Here is a 17,830-nt window from a genome sequence, read left to right as displayed (position 1 = left end):
ATACAAAACCAGCACAAAATTTTGATTTTCGTTGCACAATACGCAGCTTAGGTAACGAAATTCTTACCTGTGCTAGAATATATGGAGAATTTTTAATAGTTTGTCACTCCCATTTGTCCAGGCAATTTTTCTTGCAGCAAAAGTTTTTTGACTTGAGACTTAGAAAAATTTTCGTTTTGCTTCAACAACGTACTAGGCTTAATGCTTTATCCAAGAAATTAGAAAAATTTTAATTTCTTGTTTTTCGTACAAAGTATTTAAAATATTGAATACAAAAATCAGAGAATATCCAAATTCGGGACAATCACGGGACAAATTACAAAATACGGGACACTTATACGTCGTGGATTTCTTAAATAAGAACCCGGGGCAAGCTGTAGAAATACGGGACAGTCCCGGGTAAACCGGGACGGATGGTCAACGTATGTATGCGTAACTTTTATCGGGAATTTTCACTACAAAAGTTATTTTTTTTTTTAATATCTCCTAAACGTACGTTGGACACTGGAAAAACGACAAAGTTTGGTATATGTACAGAACTCGAGATGGAAAAAACGAAAAAAATGTAATTTTTGGGGATGTTTAAGGATTTTAGCGGACTTTTAATTTTTTTAGTACAAAATTTGTTTTTTGAATATATCCGTAGGGAGGACAAAACGATGATTTTTGGTATACGTAAAGAACTTGAGAGGGACAAATGACATCAGTTTGAATTTTTGAAAAAATTGAATTTGGGAATTTTAAGGGAATTTTAATTTTTCGGTGCAAAATTTGTTTTTTGAATATCTCCTAAACAGAGGTGGAAAAACGATAACATTTGGTATGTATGTACATAGGGTGTCCGTTATTTCCCAAAGTGATGTTTTCGGGCAAGACACCCCCCAGATCGAAAGTTTAGGGCATAAATAAGGGGAATTTAGCAAAAAAAAAAATTTTGGAGGTCATTAACCCATGCCTCTAAGGTCATACTTTCCCCATACAAATTTGTATGGGAAATTTTTAACTCATACATAAAATTTTTTTTCTCTCGAGTTAAATCATCTATTTTTAAAATGTTTGTTGATTCTGGTTGGAAAATAGCTCATTTAAAAGATTACATTCAAAATTTCAGGTTATAAATTTTTTTATATTTTATTTCGGTTTTTGAAATTATTAGCTGTTTTCGTAGTTTTTGCTTTCACCTATCACATATGTTTAAATGCAGTTTTATTGGTTTTTAATTCTTTTCAAATATTGCATTCAAAAATTTGTGTATAAATCAAAAATTTTAATTTTTTTTAAATTTTTTTTGAAATTTTTGCCGTTTTTATACGTTTAAATTTATTTTTCTTGAACTACAAAAGATATGTTTACAATATTTTTATTGAATTTTGTTTGAAAATTATTCACCTTAAAAATGACATCAAAAAAGTTGCAAACAAGAAAGGGTAAAGTATTTAATAATATTTATTTATTATAAAAACGGCAAAAATTTCAAATAGAAATTTTAAAAAATTAAAATGTTTGATTTATACACACATTTTTGAATGCAATATTTGAAAAGAATTAAAAACCAATAAAACTGCATTTAAACATATGTGATAGGTGAAAGCAAAAACTACGTAAAACAGCTAATAATTTCAAAAACGGAAATAAAATATAAAAAAAATTTTAACCTGAAATTTTGAATGTAATCTTTTAAAGGAGCTATTTTCCAACCAGAATCAACAAACATTTTAAAAATAGATGATTTAACTCGAGAGAAAAAAAATTGTATGTATGAGTTAAAAATTTCCCATACAAATTTGTATGGGGAAAGTATGACCTTAGAGGCACGGGTTAATGACCTCCAAAATTTTTTTTGTTGCTAAATTCCCCTTATTTATGCCCTAAACTTTCGATCTGGGGGGTGTCTCCCCCGAAAACATCACTTTGGGAAATAACGGACACCCTAATGTATATAGAACTCAAGGTCTTGACGATTTTTAATTTTTCAGACTACCTACTAATAAAAAAAAAAGAATTTGCTCCAAATTTTGTTTTGAATTGTGCACAAACGAATATTTTTGGTCAACAAACATGAACAAAAGATGGACAAACTAATCAGACATGTTTGGTTCAAAACTTTTGAGGTCGCAGTACTGGATTCCGGGATATATCCCTTGCTTATGTCCCGGATGCCTCCAAAGGGCTAACTACTTCATTGTTTTGATGTCATTAAATTTAACATCAAAAAGTAGATTTAAAACATGTGTCATAACGATCATATTCAACAAAAAAAATTTCAGGGTTTTATTTTGAAAAAAAAAAAAAAAAATAGCAATTTTCATTCTGCATTGTGTTAAAATTTACATTTATCAAGGTTTTTCAAGTTTAAATGCTTATTATGCAAATCGTTCCTAGAAAGCATAATTTTATGCGTGATACCTATCTATATCAATTTGAGCAATTATGTACCTACTGCACTTTATTTGTACTAGAGCCTTGCATTGTTGTTTGTTCAATTAAAGTTCTAAGACAATATGTCTTTCAATATGTTCGTTCATAAATATTTATGTCAGGGCTTACTTGGCTTGAATTGAAATTGAGAATAAATAGCTGTAGTAATTAAGTAAAAAAAAAAACAATTACTATATTTGTTATAAAGTCTTCAATACAAATCACCACCATAAAATCAACAAAAAACAATTGCGTGATGTTTTAATAAAAATGATCTTTATCATTTTAAAGAGTAAAAATTTCAAATTTCTATAAATAAAGAATGTTCAAAAATATTTCTATCACTCTCAAAGAATTTTAGAACCAAAGATGAACAGTAAATTCAATTTTTCGATATTTTGTCTTATAATTTTAAGTTTACAAAAATGTATTGTGTTATCAAAGCCACACAACATTGAAGGTAAATATTCTGCGTTTGCAAAAATACGCAAATTTAAATTATGAAGAGATTTTGAATGTTTTTTTTTTTATTTAAATTATGAAGAGCTTTTAAATATTTTTTGTCCAGAATATGCCCCATCAATTCGAGTTTCATCTGCAGTTGTCAGTGTACAAGAAACTGAAAGAAAAGCATCGACAGAAACGAAACAAGATGGAAAATATAAATCAAGTGGTGAATGGACAAATAATAATTCGGAGATTCCTAACAAATTGGTTGCTGCAAGCAATGAATATCTCCAATTTGCTGGGGTAGTTGGAAGTGGGCATATTTACATTCCAAGTAATTCGGAAAAAAATTTAAAAAATATTAACGATGGTGTGCTTGATGAATCTAATTGGTAAACTTATTTGTGTGTATTTATTTAGTAATAAATAAAAACGATAAAAAACGTTGTTTAGGTTTTCGGCTGATTTTATTTTGAGGTAATACACGGTTAAAAATTCTGGAGTATTTTTTAATATTTTTTGGGTTACATATAGGTCTACACCAGAAATGTATTAAAATTTAATACATGACAAATATTAAAATTTTTTAGTTAATACAAAATGTATTAAAATTTAATATATAGTTGTATTAAAACATAATACAATTTATATTAGAATTTAATACCAAATGTATTAAATTTTAAGTAATGCATATTAAAATTTAATCTTTTTATATTAATTTCTAATAAGAATTTTATTAAAAGTCAATACAAAAATATTTCAATTCAATACCAAATGTACTTAAAGTTTATAATATATGTATTCTTTTCCTAAATTCATTACTGAAAATAAATATCATAAATAATATATTAATGGTGATATTTATTATTTTATCTGTTTCACAAACGTGGCATGTAAAATCTAACTGCCGATCAAAATTCATCTGCAATGTATGCATTTTGCTTCGAAAAAACACAAAGCGCCTTCAAATTAGTACAAATTTACAGTTTTTGATTTAATTTTTTTTAGAAAAGGTGCCTCAAACAATGGATTTTTTTCTTTTTTTAAATGGCTGCTGGCGTCCACAGTACACATGAAAAGGTAATATATTCCGAAATGACATTGGTCGCCAAATTGTCAAAACATGGAAAAAATGAATTTGGCGACCAATGTCAGCTACCGTAATTATTTTAATTACCGACGAAAAACGCACAAAAACCACGCAAACCACTAATTTTTAAAAAAATTATTCACTATTTTCCGCGAAGAAACACAAAGAAAATTTGTTTATTTTTAATTTATAATTTTTTCAAATGACATTTTATAAATTAAAACAAAAACAAAAAATTTCCTGTTAACTGCGATTGAAATATAAAAACTAAAGGCAGACCTGATACGTGTACTGTGGCTGGCGTCGTTTGATTAAAATTGAATATAATACTTTTTATATTAGTTTTTAATAAATTTATATTACATTTTAATACAATTATATTAAAATGTAATACAAAAATTTTAAAATCTAATACAGTGGTAATAAAATTCAATACAAGATTAGAATTTAACCCACGGAGGTTATTTTCTAATAATTTTTGTATTGCAAAAAATAAACTTAGTACTTAAATATTGAAATTTAATGCAAAAAAGATTAAAAATAATTTTAATATTTTGGAAGTATTAAAATGTAATATTTTTTGTATTGAAAATTGCTTTAATGCAAGAGCTGTATTAAAAAATACTCCAGAATTTTTAACCGTGTAATAAATTCTTTTATTTTTCTCTAGACCAGTTCCGATAAATTTTATAACGTTTATTTGAATTGAAAACATTAGATAACAACATTGTTGGTAAGGTAAAAGAATGATGTACAAATCTTTTTGAGAGTACCTAGGGATTAGAGAAAGGTTAAAGCGAGAAGAATGACAAGTCAAGAAAAATGACTATGCACAATCGTAGTTTGGTGTTACAAATAATGTTGATTGTGTAGATGTCCTTTAGACAAGAGACAAATTGTATTGGAAAGGGGCTCTATTTGCATTTGTAGGGTGTTAAAAATTGAATCGACCAACAAATTCAAGGGAGCAACTGACCTCCCCTGGCACCCTTGTGACAATAACATGTGATACCATTTTGAAAATATAAAAAAATTATTTTGTTGTTTTTGAATTTTGATAGTTCAAAAAATTTTGAAATATTTATTTTTTTAGGATGTAACCATTTCAACGGCAGTGGGCATGTGTTTCGGGAACCTGCGAGTCTTTTTTTTTTGTACGATGCCGTAGCTTCACTGTGATTTTTAGTGAATTTTACAGTGAGTAATGTCATCAATTTGCTGTGCCATCGAGCGTCAAAAAGACCTTAACATTTTCTTATTTTTTAACCGACTTCACAACCAAAAATAATTGGATGTTAATGTTCATCTTATTTTAAGAGGGGATTCTTTTCTTTAAATTTTGTTTTTGAATATTTTTCTCACCGTAGATGCTTTGTTAAGGTGCAAGGAAATATGAAGATTTGTCCACTTATTTTTAGACGGCAGTCTTCTTGGCAAAACAAAAAATGCAAAGCTCGCATATCGACCCACCAAATTAAATTTTGAATTATGACAACATTTAATTGTATTTTTCCAACACTATAAGAACGAATAAGATATAATTTAGTTGGTGCTAATGTTATCAACAATTGTTCAAGAATATATTTACATCAAAATTTTCTCCAATAAGTCTAAAAACAAAAGAATACCTACTAGTACGCAGGTAAAATAGTACATAAAATCAAGAAATAAAAAAAAAAAAATTGTTACGCTCATGAAACTTGGCAAAAATTTTCCTTTTGGGATCAGAACCCAAAAAAAAGTTTATACAAAAAAGTTGGGTGGAAGGGTGTTTTTTCGCGGAAAAGAGGGAGGGGGTGAAGGTCAAAAATATACTGAAAAAAATTGTTTGTCGAATATCATCATATGACACATGTTTTCAAGGTATTTTTTGATGGTGAATCTGATGACATAAAAATAAAGTCAATACGATTGCTCTAAGAAAAGTTATTGCCGATTAAAAACAAGGGTGCTTGTTTTTTGACTTCTTTAAAGTGTACCAAATTATCTTGAGTGAAAGGTTGTTTTTTTTTTTAAAGAAATGACGAAATTCGGAATAAGTGCCACAAAAACTGAGAAAAAATTGTTACACTAATGAAAATTGGTAAAAATGTTTCGTTTATAACAGAATCCAAGAATCCAAACAGTCTATACAAATATTTTAGGTCAAAGGGTGTTTTTTTTTGTGCAAATAGGGAAAATCCGCGATAAGTCCCACAAAATCAATGGTATCCTCACGAAATTCATTAAATATGTTCTCTTTTAAATAGGAATTTCGAATAAAACAAATCTATAAATATTTTTCATGTGAAAGGGTGTTTTTTTAGGTGTAGAGAAAATATGGGTATATTTGAAAAAGTGTATAATACTAGAGTCATATTAGTGATACCCTATTGAAATTCAGTAATTATGTTACTTTTAAGATAAGAAACAAGAATCTAAAGGGTCTATAAAAATATCATGGTGAAAAGGTTGTTTTTTTTTTAGTGGAAACAAAAATGATGGGTCACTCTAATTAAATCTGGTAAAACATTGAATTTGGGATACAAAGCAAGAATAAAGAGTTTTCATAAAAAAAGTTAAATCTGTAATTGGTCCCAAAAATCCAATGATTCATTTTATTTTTGGTTGTGATGTCAAATTAAGCGTTTATACTTAAGTTCTTAGACATTTTACAGGAATCATTGGCTTTTTGGGACCAATTACAGATTTTACTGTTTCTTCGAAAAAAAAACACCCTTTCACCTTCTTGAGGTTAAGCTTGTTGGGAGCAAACAATGCTCACTACATCGCAGAATGTTTTAACTTCAACTTGGGATGACCGTGAGATGTTAATGCCGGTATCCCATGATCACGAAAGCTTGAAACTATCGTCACGAAACTATCGTCATGAAGTTTTTGAAGCGTTTTATCTCAATCGCCTCGCGTACCAGTCGTGCGGTTTTTGAGCTAACACTTTCGCTTGGTCGAAGTGTACCCAGTACAAGTGCTCGCAAATTGCAGATTTTTTCCGTTGACTTTTGCTGACCGCACTTATGTGCTCTTTCAAGCGGGTGGCAAGGCTCTTTGTGTTTGCCCAACGAAAATATTTATACAAAAACATTAACATAGTTACAGCAATATGCAAAACTTTCAAAAACACTTTTTTGGATTAAAAAAAAGTCAACATTTTTCTTTACCTATTTAATCAGTTTTTGGTGAGTTTTTCCAAAGTTTTGTTTATAAGAGCTGATTAATATTCTATTAAAAGTGGCATACATACCAACTTTTTTGTTTGGTCTATTCTGCTACCTAATGGGATACTAAATAAAAAATATTATTTAAAAAAAAACGGCTCTATGGAATTTCAATTTTTGTCAAAATACATATTCCTTTTTATACAAGAAATCAAATGGCATACTTGGTTTCGTGGTCATAAACTCGCTTAAAAGGGTGTTTCAGTTATTGTAAAAGCAGATTTTATATTTTTTGTTTACATTACTCAAGTTCAAGTTGAATTTACATTACTTATGAAATTCCTTAATAATAAATCATAATTTTCCCCAATTTTTTTGTAGCTTTAAAATTAGAGCTACTTTTGTCATAAAAGCAAGGACGTACCTACCTACGTTTTATTGCAAATCGATTTATGTCAATTCGTATTTATGATACCTAGGAAAATTGAAAATACATTATTCAACATTTTACTTACGTTAAAAATTCTTTTTTTTTTTTAAGTTTTTACATTCAAAAATTTAATCCCCTGTAAGAGTGCAAAAGTTAGGGTTGATGTGTGTATGCAATTAACATTAATATTAAAATTTTAAACATTTCAAGTCTTGGGTTAGATTGCTTTAAGTGACTATACAAATCATGAAAGTCGAAACATGCAACATTCAAGTAGGTACCTACTGACTTAAAACTTTTGTTGTCTTCTATCTGTTTCGTTAGCCAAATTACACCTAAAACATGAAATTTTTAAAAATTCAATCTGAATATATTATTATTTAAAACACGTTATCTAAATAAAAAATCTATCTCCCATTTACAAATTATTCACTCAGGAATCAATTGGAATTTCCTTTGCAATTACGAATACATGTCAGTATTCAATTGCTTCCTTTGTAAGATTTTGTTAACTTACCTACTTCGAGAAAAAAAATTCCATAAAATCAGGATCGGTTGTTTCACCATACGTACACTGTTTTCAATGCATTAAGTGTAAGACTATTGCAATGGGTGATGTAATTCTTAAACACAAAAACTACATGCCATTTATTATCCTCATTGATTGGACTTTAATTTATGTCTTAAATCGAAAAAAAAAACGGAAACAAATGCTAAATAAAGCGTTTAATTAGATAAATGTTAACCATATCAAACAATCTGGTTTTGTTGACTTGATGGAAATAATACATTTATAATTTCCTGATTAATGTGTTACATTTGAAGGACAATTTCTAAGACAGTTTGAAAACACTTGCTTCATATTCTTTAAGCAATCTTAATCAAGTAGATAATAAAAAATGTTTTAAGCTCTGAACCGAAACCGTTCCAGTTCCACCCACTGATAAATTGAAACAAACAAAAACTTTGCTACTGCAATCTTATGAATCAAAAAGACTCATCATTTCCTATAATTTCACCACAACAAAAGCCAATAATATATTAAATAACATAAAACTTATGTTAACTTTGCTCTGCAATCGCACTCTTCTTCAATTGATGATGGCATCCACAAAAGCCAAATGGGTAGATACACAAAACAATTCGAGCTATTTTAATATACGGTTACTCATTACCTCACTCACTCATTATCACCTTTTTGTGTTGCACAAATGGATTACTGACCATTTCTAATAATTCATGGTTGCCACTAAGGCAAAAACCTACTAAGAATTTTTTTTAATAAAATAAGAAACAGCCAACCAAAAGCTATTTTACATAAAGGCCAGGAAGGATTTCTTCCAAGACATGAAAAAAATCCTTTACAAAAATTGATGAAAACCTAAATGAAACTGAAATAAAAATGAAAGAAACTGAGATGAATCTGAAATGAAACTGAAATGAAACTCAAATGAAACTGAAATGAAGCTAAACTAAAATGAAACTGAAATGAAACTGAAACAAAACTGAAATGAAACTGAAATAAAACTGAAATGAAGCTGAAGTGAAACTAAAATGAAACTGTAATGAAAATCAAGTGAAAAAGTAAAACTGAAACTGTAATGAAAATCAAGTGAAAAAGTGAAACTGAAATGAAGAAGAAATGAAATTATAATAAAATGAAACTGAAACGAAATAAAAAGACCACGACGCGACGGCCTATATTGGAATTAACAGAAAGTGGTAACCATCTTACCAAATAATTGTAATCATCAAAACAAAAGGTTGTTCGATTAACACCGAATGAATAAAGGCCTCAGACACGCTGTTCGATTTTATGCGTTTCAAGTTCCGACAATAAACTACTTTTCTTTGTGGCACTCGCGAGCCATCATGTTTCTTCTTTCTTACTTTTTTCTGTATTATTTGAACCAACATCAACAGCAGCTAGCGATCCAAAGACACACTTTAAGCTTTTTCATGATAAAAGAGTTTTCCTTGAAAATCAGTCAGACTTTCTTGGATTTTGAAAAAGTGGGAGAGTTGTTTTACTGCAATATGATCAGTGATCACTGATCACTGCCCTGAGCTCTGCAGCTATGTACGCACCAACAACAAACATACTTAAACATCAAGTCACTGGTTGCCGGTATAATTTATTATTATTGAACAGAGATGACACTCCTCCTATTAGTCGCGATTGGGTGAAGAAGTACTGTAGCCTTCTTAATAAAAATCCAGTCTTTACTATAGCTAATGAGTTTATCTTCCGCATGTAACCAAACTACTTGCAGTAGCCATCATTAAGTTTGTAAACATAGAAATACGATGCAAAAAGAAAGACGGAATAATAGATATCTTGTTTTTATTTTTTGAAGTAACATGTGGAGCATTTACTTTGACGATTGAAGAATTACTTGATGGCAACGTCACAGAGAAAACAAAAGTCACGTCGTTTTTAAAAACAGTGGGGTCACACAGAAGAGCGATTCTGGATTTTCTTGAAAACTATTTTTACAAAGCATTTTTAACAATTTTTTATTATTTTTAGAAAAATTGCCAAGAGAACATTCTAGCTATTATTACTTAATCTATAGGGCAAGTATTAGTTTCGTGTAGAACAAAATTTTGAGGTTTTAATCAAAACCAACATTACGATGATGGAGAAGATCAAAAAAGTTGGTACAGATGATTTTTACGTAATTCCCTAGACCCATTAGTTTTATTTTTTTATTATCTCCTTTCTAACGCATATCTCACATATAAGGTTCTCGAGGTATTGCAAAAACGGCTCCAACGATTTTGATTAAATTTGGTGTTCGAATAGTCTTATTGATTCTAGCAAAACTGCGTTTTTATTTTTTCTCAAAAAAATGCGGAGAACGGAAATATGGCGGGGGTTCATGCCAAATTTTTTTTTTTTTTTTTTCAAAAGTTTTGATAGCAGGCATAAACCTGAAAATGGGGTTTTTGAATTATTTAACATTAAAATTTGTGCGTCTTGCATTTCGAATCGAAAAGTTCCGAATGTAGTTCTAAAAATAACCAAACAAAAACGGTATGAGATTCGTTTAAGTTTAGCGTTAAGCCTTAAAGCCTAGAACGCTGCTGATGTGAAACAAAATTTTTCGTCGGTCTCCACGAGGACAACGAAATGCTTGCGAAATCTGGACCGAAAGATACTCAAAAATTGCAAAACATAAATGAAAAAAAAGCAAACACGCATCGCAGAAAGACATGCAATGACAAAATGAACAACAAAAACAAACAAAAAAACTCAAAATGTCATTTTTCCACACACAATGAATGCCCCCGGCAATTGTTTGTGTGCGAAAAAGAAGTTTAGACTTTCAATTTCGTTGTGCCGAACAGCGTACTACAAAACGAAAATTCCTACTGGGCTGAATTTTGGTATACAGCTTAATGACGGCTTTGTTATGAAGATGTGAAGAATCGACATTGATATCGTGTCCGCGTTAAGAGTTATAGGGGTCAAAAGGTCACAATTTCACGATTTTCAGCAAAACGGTAAGTCTTATCAAAAAATATTCAATGCAAGAATTGTAGACCAGATTATTATATATAAAAAGTGTCATGGCACTTTTTTTCCTAAGACCCACCGTTTCTTAGGTATAACGATTCAAAAAGTTGAAGTTTAGTTGTAATCGTCATAATCCTATTCCTGAAAAAAAAAAACTCCTAACTGAAAAGTTCCTGAAATTACATTATTTTTTAGCTTGAATTTCGTTCCTCAACTGTTAAGAATATGGGGAAATTTTCGCCATTTTTCCGATTGGGGCTCTTCTCCCGAAACCATTGCCCTGGGAATTTTTGTTTAGAATATGTCTCAAAATATACAGGGTGTGCAATAGAGAATGGACAACCCTAAAACGGCTTATAGCTACACTTATGATTGTTCTAAAAACAGATAGAAAAAAGTTCTATCGCAACCAGTTCATAAAATATGAACTTTTTTTCTTTCAGTGTATTTTAAATTTTATCATCTTATGTTTTCGTTCACTACAACCACGAATGAATGAATTTTATTTATTTCTTTTTTTTATAATTTTCTACAATAATTGGATGAGTACATAAACACTTTAAAAATTTCATAGCTATTGCACATTTTCGTAAAAAAAATTTTGAAATCTGTTTTTTGATGCAAAATGTAAAAAAAGTATTTTATGAAAAATTTTAAACACCTGTGGTATAAAATAAATCTATAGAAACCTAGGTGGCCATCTTTCTTAAAAATATTCTCCTTATACCAGAATATCATGACCCCCCCCTTGTATACGCCGTTGGTTGGCTATAGGTCTATAGCCTTTAGCCAACGCAAAAGATAACATTTATTTAATAAAGAAAGGAAATAAGGAAAAATTAATTTAAGATAAAGATGCTTTGAACTACAAGGGCAAGTACGTGCGACCAGCGATGCCAACTGAGGCATAATTATGCCTTTTAGGCATAATTTTATTAGCTTAGGCATTGAGGCTTATTTTTTGACAAAAAGGCATAATTTTTTCATTCCACTCTTGATTTGTGTTTAAAAAGTTTCTTATAATTTTTTGAATATTTTGATAGAAAAAAAACTTAAAATTAATATATTACCTACATACATATATTTTAAATAAAAGTTGTTCGAAATTTTATTTATAGAATTCGTTTTTACCATTTAACTCTTGGTAGTGTTTAATTTTTCGAAGAATTTTGTGCGCACTTAACCAATTTTACTAGAAAAGAATATGCAAAAAGCGATTTTGGTGCTATAAAAAGGTCTAAAACGCTTGCAAACATTATTGGTGAAAAAAAAATGGTCGCTGATTTCTTCCTATTGTGTAAAGCAATGTATTAGTTCTCTTGAAAAATTCCTTTCGAAGAAAATAAGTTGCCGTTTCGTGACAAATAAGTAGCATAAATGTATAAGTTAATTATTTAAACATTTCGTTTTGTGTACTTGCACTTTTTATATATAATTTTTGAAACAAAAACTAAGAAATCTAAATTGAGGCATAATTTATTTGAAAAGGCATAATTTTTTTTCAAGTGAGGCATAATTTTAAGTGAATGGGTTGGTTACATAATGACCTTAAATATCCAATGCACATCATATAACAATCTCAGAAGATATTGTTCCTCATTTTTTAGAGAGTGATTTTGGAGTAGTCAGGTTTTAATTTTGAGCTTATGTATTTTTTTCAATTTATGAGTCGAGTTGCGATGAGTCGGGTTATCTTGAGTCGGGCTATGGGTTGAATCGGGCTGTCGTGAGTCGGGGTGTACAAAGTCGTGTTGTCCTGTCGGGCTCTCTTAACACTACATCTTCGTATTTGAAACTGCTATTGTGATTCACTATTTGAATAAACTGGTCTTGCTGCCCCTAGGCCCAATTATTATCATTCAGAAAAATTCATGATAAATTGGTGTTTGCAAGCTTAATTGCTGTTGAAATTTTGAAAATGGTAAAAAATTACATGCATTTAGAAACCATCAAACCAAAACTAGATGTCAAAAATTAGATGGATGCGAGTTCAGTTACAAATAAAAAATGCTTTGAGATATGGTAAACACGTTTACTCAATTTATTTAAATTTTATGGACTTGTTTTATGTCACAGGTTTTTTAGCACTCCAAATTTTTCAACTCAAGAAATGTTTTATTAGCTCATATTACATGTTTTGTGGTAACTTTTTGATTTGTTATGCTTCTTAAATGCTAATTTGTGGTACTTTACATTCAATCATTTTTATTTATCTACTAATTGGGACAAGATCACAAAGCTAAAAAAATTACAATAAATTTGTTATACTTTAACAACACCATCAACTAATCAATCATTTTTAACTTTCTTTCAAGAGATTTGTGGCCTCACTGTTAACTGAATATATACAATTGCCAATGAGATTTGTATACCAACCCGCTAAATAATGTGGATCATTGTTATGATTTAAAGTTTATTGTAGATGTATTTTGGTAGTGATGTGAAGCAGTACCACCTAGCCGTAACATGATGACAGTGGATCAACAAGACAGTAGCTAGCAGCGGCGGCGACGACGCGACGAAACTGTTTTTTTTTTGTGCAAAAACAATCGACATAAGCAGACTATGATATAAACGACCAACAAGCACGTCCATCAACAGCAGCAACAACGCTTTTCTTTAAGAGGGGCATCCAAATGAAAAACACACCAAACTGTTGCCTATTTTGTCGATATATAAGCTTATAACGAAGAAAGCAGCAATTTAGTGTATCATCGTTATTTCCCGGCAAAACTTCCCCAAACGCAAAAAAAAAAAATGAAAAACATCATTATTCTCTATCACGCCACACTTTTCCTCGGGATAATATCAACATCATTTACAAAAGCAGAATATTCCGGAAGTAAAGATGGTTTCGCCAAAAAGTCCAGTTTCGATAGCACGTACAATGGTTATCTTGGTGAATATGCTGGCCATTTAAGTGCTGGAAAGGCAATAGGTGAACTTCATCATAGCTTTAGTGAATCGTCACACCCGGAACACGGAAGTCATCATCAATTTGACGAAGGTGAATCGCATAATTTTAGTGAATCATTTGGAGAACAAAGTGATGGGGAGGATAGTAATCCTTTTGAAAAGTACAGTGATAGCTTTGAGTCTTTGAAGTTCCCTCAAGATGTTGAAGCTCATCATTATAGTGGAGGTGTTTCATCGGATAGTGGACATGGAAGTGATAATCATCATCACAAGCAACATCGGTTTGAAAGTCATCATAATAGTTATCAATTTGATGAGCCTGTGAAGAATTCAGATTTTAAGGGATATCATAGCTTTGAGGGGACTCAGATAGTTCCATATAGTGGAAGTGAAGAGGAGGAACAGCATGAAGAATCGTCACCAGAATATTCGGGTTATGAACATTCTGAAGAAAATGAAGTATCAAAAGCTCCAGGTAAATCCTATGAAGCGCCAACAAAGTCCTATGAAGCACCATCAGCTCCAGGAAAGTCCTACGAATCTTCGGTAAAATCATACGAACCTTCAGGAAAATTATATGAATCTTCAGGAAAAGCTTCATCTTCTCCATCATACAGTCATTCTTATGAGATTTCTAAAGCACCAGCACCTTCCTACAGTCATTCCTATGAAGATCCAAAACCTTCTAAGGCTTCAGCTTCTTCGTATAGTCATTTCTATGATGGTACGAAATCAACAAAATTGTCAAGTAGTCATTCGTATGAACCATCAAAGACTCCAAGTTTGTCATCACATGAACCCTCTTTGGGCAGCTATGGCATTAAATATCATCATGCTTCAGCACAAGAAGCTCCATCTAAAGTTGAAGGTTTACACAAATATAAAAGTTCCGGGCTGAAGGACTTCCATGGGCCATTGCAGAAAAATATTATGACAATTAACCACGGCAAGGGGGGTTATAGTTTCAGTAGTTTATATAGATCATAGTTTAAGATGCTCAATGAGAATTAAAGATGTGTATTATGGTATTGTAAGTTATCTGTGTTAAAAAAAATGTGCAATATTTTTTGGGGGACTGAAGACAAATTGTTTTGTTTCAAGTTCCTCTCTGTAAAATAAATACGCCAAATATTTGATGATGTTTGATGAAGATTGTTTTATTTAAATTTAAATAAATTTATTTTACGAGTATTATTTTTCATGTTTATGTAAGATTAGTTAATTATTTCCTTTTTTAACGGAAGTGCTATAATCTGGCTGAGACTAAGGCCCTAAGATGTGTAATTCTTGTAGCCGCTAGTGAATTTATTCTAAATTAAAGTGATCCAGCAATGCATTTTTTTTTAATAACGAGAACATCGCGTCTAAAGAAAAACAAAGACCCAACACATTTGATTTGATTTGATTTATTGAGCACGTTAAATTCCTAACGTTACAGGTAATTATAAATATAAATAAATATAAATAACAATAATAATAAAAAATGAATGTATGTATAAAAAAAAAAGATAACACAATTAAATTTCTAATTTACAAAATTAACGAAAAATCTAATTTTAAACTGTTTTGATTTCAAATTTACGTTAACAGAGTTATAATGTTTATTGAAAATATTAATCAACTGATTAATCGGACTGTTAGACCCATGGTTCGACGACGACAGATTAATAGGCAAAAATTATCCAGAGTATTGAAAGCAAAATAATAAAAATTAATAGAATTTTCATAGCTTTCAAAAACATTGAAATATTCAAACCCTTGCCTTTGTACCATCTATCCGAGCATGTCCCGAGCATTTCCGAGCATGTCCCGAAGATGTCCCGAGCATGTCCCGAAGATGTCCCGAAGATGACCCGAAGATGTCCCGAGCATGTCCCGAAGATGTCCCGAAGATGTCCCGAGCATGTCCCGAAGATGTCCCGAGGATGTCCCGAAGATGTCCTGAAGATGTCCCAAAGATGTCCCGAAGATGTCCCAAGCGTGTCCCGAAGATGTCCGGAAGATATCCCGAGCATGTCCCGAAGATGTCCCAAGCATGTCCCGAAAATGTCCCGAAGATGTCACGAGCATGTCCCGAAGATGTCCCGAAGATGTCCCGAAGATGACCCGAAGATGTCCCGAAGATGTCCCGAGCATGTCCCGAAGATGTCCCGAAGATGTCCCGAGCATGTCCCGAAGATGTCCCGAGCATGTCCCGAAGATGTCCCGAAGATGTCCCAAAGATGTCCCGAAGATGTCCCAAGCGTGTCCCGAAGATGTCCCGAAGACGTCCCGAAGATGTCCCAAGCATGTCCCGAAGATGTCCCGAGCATGTCCCGAAGATGTCCCGAAGATGTCCCGAAGATGTCCCGAGCATGTCCCGAAGATGTCCCGAAGATGTCCCGAGCATGTCCCGAAGATGTCCCGAGCATGTCCCGAAAATGTCCCGAAGATGTCCCAAAGATGTCCCGAAGATGTCCCAAGCGTGTCCCGAAGATGTCCGGAAGATATCCCGAGCATGTCCCGAAGATGTCCCAAGCATGTCCCGAAAATGTCCCGAAGATGTCCCGAGCATGTCCCGAAGATGTCCCGAAGATGTCCCGAAGATGTCCCGAAGATGTCCCGAAGATGTCCCGAAGATGTCCCGAAGATGTCCCGAAGATGTCCCGAGCATGTCCCGAAGATGTCCCGAAGATGTCCCGAGCATGTCCCGAAGATGTCCCGAGCATGTCCCGAAGATGTCCCGAAGATGTCCCAAAGATGTCCCGAAGATGTCCCAAGCGTGTCCCGAAGATGTCCCGAAGACGTCCCGAAGATGTCCCAAGCATGTCCCGAGCATGTCCCGAAGATGTCCCGAGCATGTCCCGAAGATGTCCCGCAGATGTCCCGAGCATGTCCAGAAGATGTCCCAAAGATGTCCCGAGCATGTCCCGAGCATGTCCCGAAGATATCCCAAAGATGTCCCGAGCATGTCCCGAAGATGTCCCGAGCATGTCCCGAAGATGTCCCGAGCATGTCCCGAAGATGTCCCGAGCATGTCCCGAAGATGTCCCGAGCATGTCCCGAAGATGTCCCGAGCATGTCCCGAAGATGTCCCGAAGATGTCCCGAAGATGTCCCGTGCATGCCCCGAAGATGTCCCGAAGATATCCCTAGCATGTCCCGAAGATATCCCGAAGATGTCCCGAGCATGTCCCGAAGATGTCCCGAGCATGTCCCGAAGATGTCCCGAGCATGTCCCGAAGATGTCCCGAAGATGTCCCGAGCATGTCCCAAAGATGTCCCGAGCATGTCCCGAAGATGTCCCGAGCATGTCCCGAAGATGTCCCGAAGATGTCCCGAAGATGTCCCGAAGATATCCCGAAGATGTCCCGAGCATGTCCCGAAGATGTCCCAAGCATGTCCCGAAGATGTCCCGAGCATGTCCTGAGCATGTCCCGAAGATGTCCCGAGCATGTCCCGAAGATGTCCCGAAGATGTCCCGAGCATGTCCCGAAGATATCCCGAAGATGTCCCGAGCATGTCCCGAAGATGTCCCGAGCATGTCCCGAAGATGTCCCGAGCATGTCCCGAAGATGTCCCGAAGATGTCCCGAGCATTTCCCAAAGATGTCCCGAGCATGTCCCGAAGATGTCCCGAAGGTGTCCCGAAGATGTCCCGAGCATGTCCCGAAGATGTCCCAAGCATGTCAAGAAGATGTCCCGAGCATGTCCCGAAGATGTCCCGAAGATGTCCCGAGCATGTCCCGAAGATATCCCGAAGATGTCCCGAGCATGTCCCGAAGATGTCCCGAGCATGTCCCGAAGATGTCCCGAGCATGTCCCAAAGATGTCCCGAAGATGTCCCGAGCATGTCCCAAAGATGTCCCGAGCATGT

General features: G+C 33.3%; 1 protein-coding gene across 1 annotated transcript; it reads left to right on the top strand.

The window, feature by feature from the left end:
* The first annotated feature begins 13,817 nt into the window (after positions 1 to 13,817).
* LOC129909571 (probable ATP-dependent RNA helicase ddx17) lies at positions 13,818 to 14,963 on the top strand. The gene has a single exon (XM_055986645.1). It carries the CDS (start codon positions 13,818 to 13,820, stop codon positions 14,961 to 14,963), a length of 1,146 nt encoding a protein of 381 aa, XP_055842620.1.
* Positions 14,964 to 17,830: the final 2,867 nt, after the last annotated feature.

Source organism: Episyrphus balteatus, chromosome 2 (genome assembly GCF_945859705.1).
Source record: "Episyrphus balteatus chromosome 2, idEpiBalt1.1, whole genome shotgun sequence".
Taxonomy (NCBI): domain Eukaryota; kingdom Metazoa; phylum Arthropoda; class Insecta; order Diptera; family Syrphidae; genus Episyrphus; species Episyrphus balteatus.
Note: the sequence above shows the minus strand (reverse complement) of the source record. Positions and strands in the feature narration are given on the sequence as shown.

Bases quoted from the DNA above. Each gene is read 5' to 3' on its own strand.
- LOC129909571 (XM_055986645.1), top strand. From the start codon at position 13,818: ATGAAAAACATCATTATTCTCTATCACGCCACACTTTTCCTCGGGATA.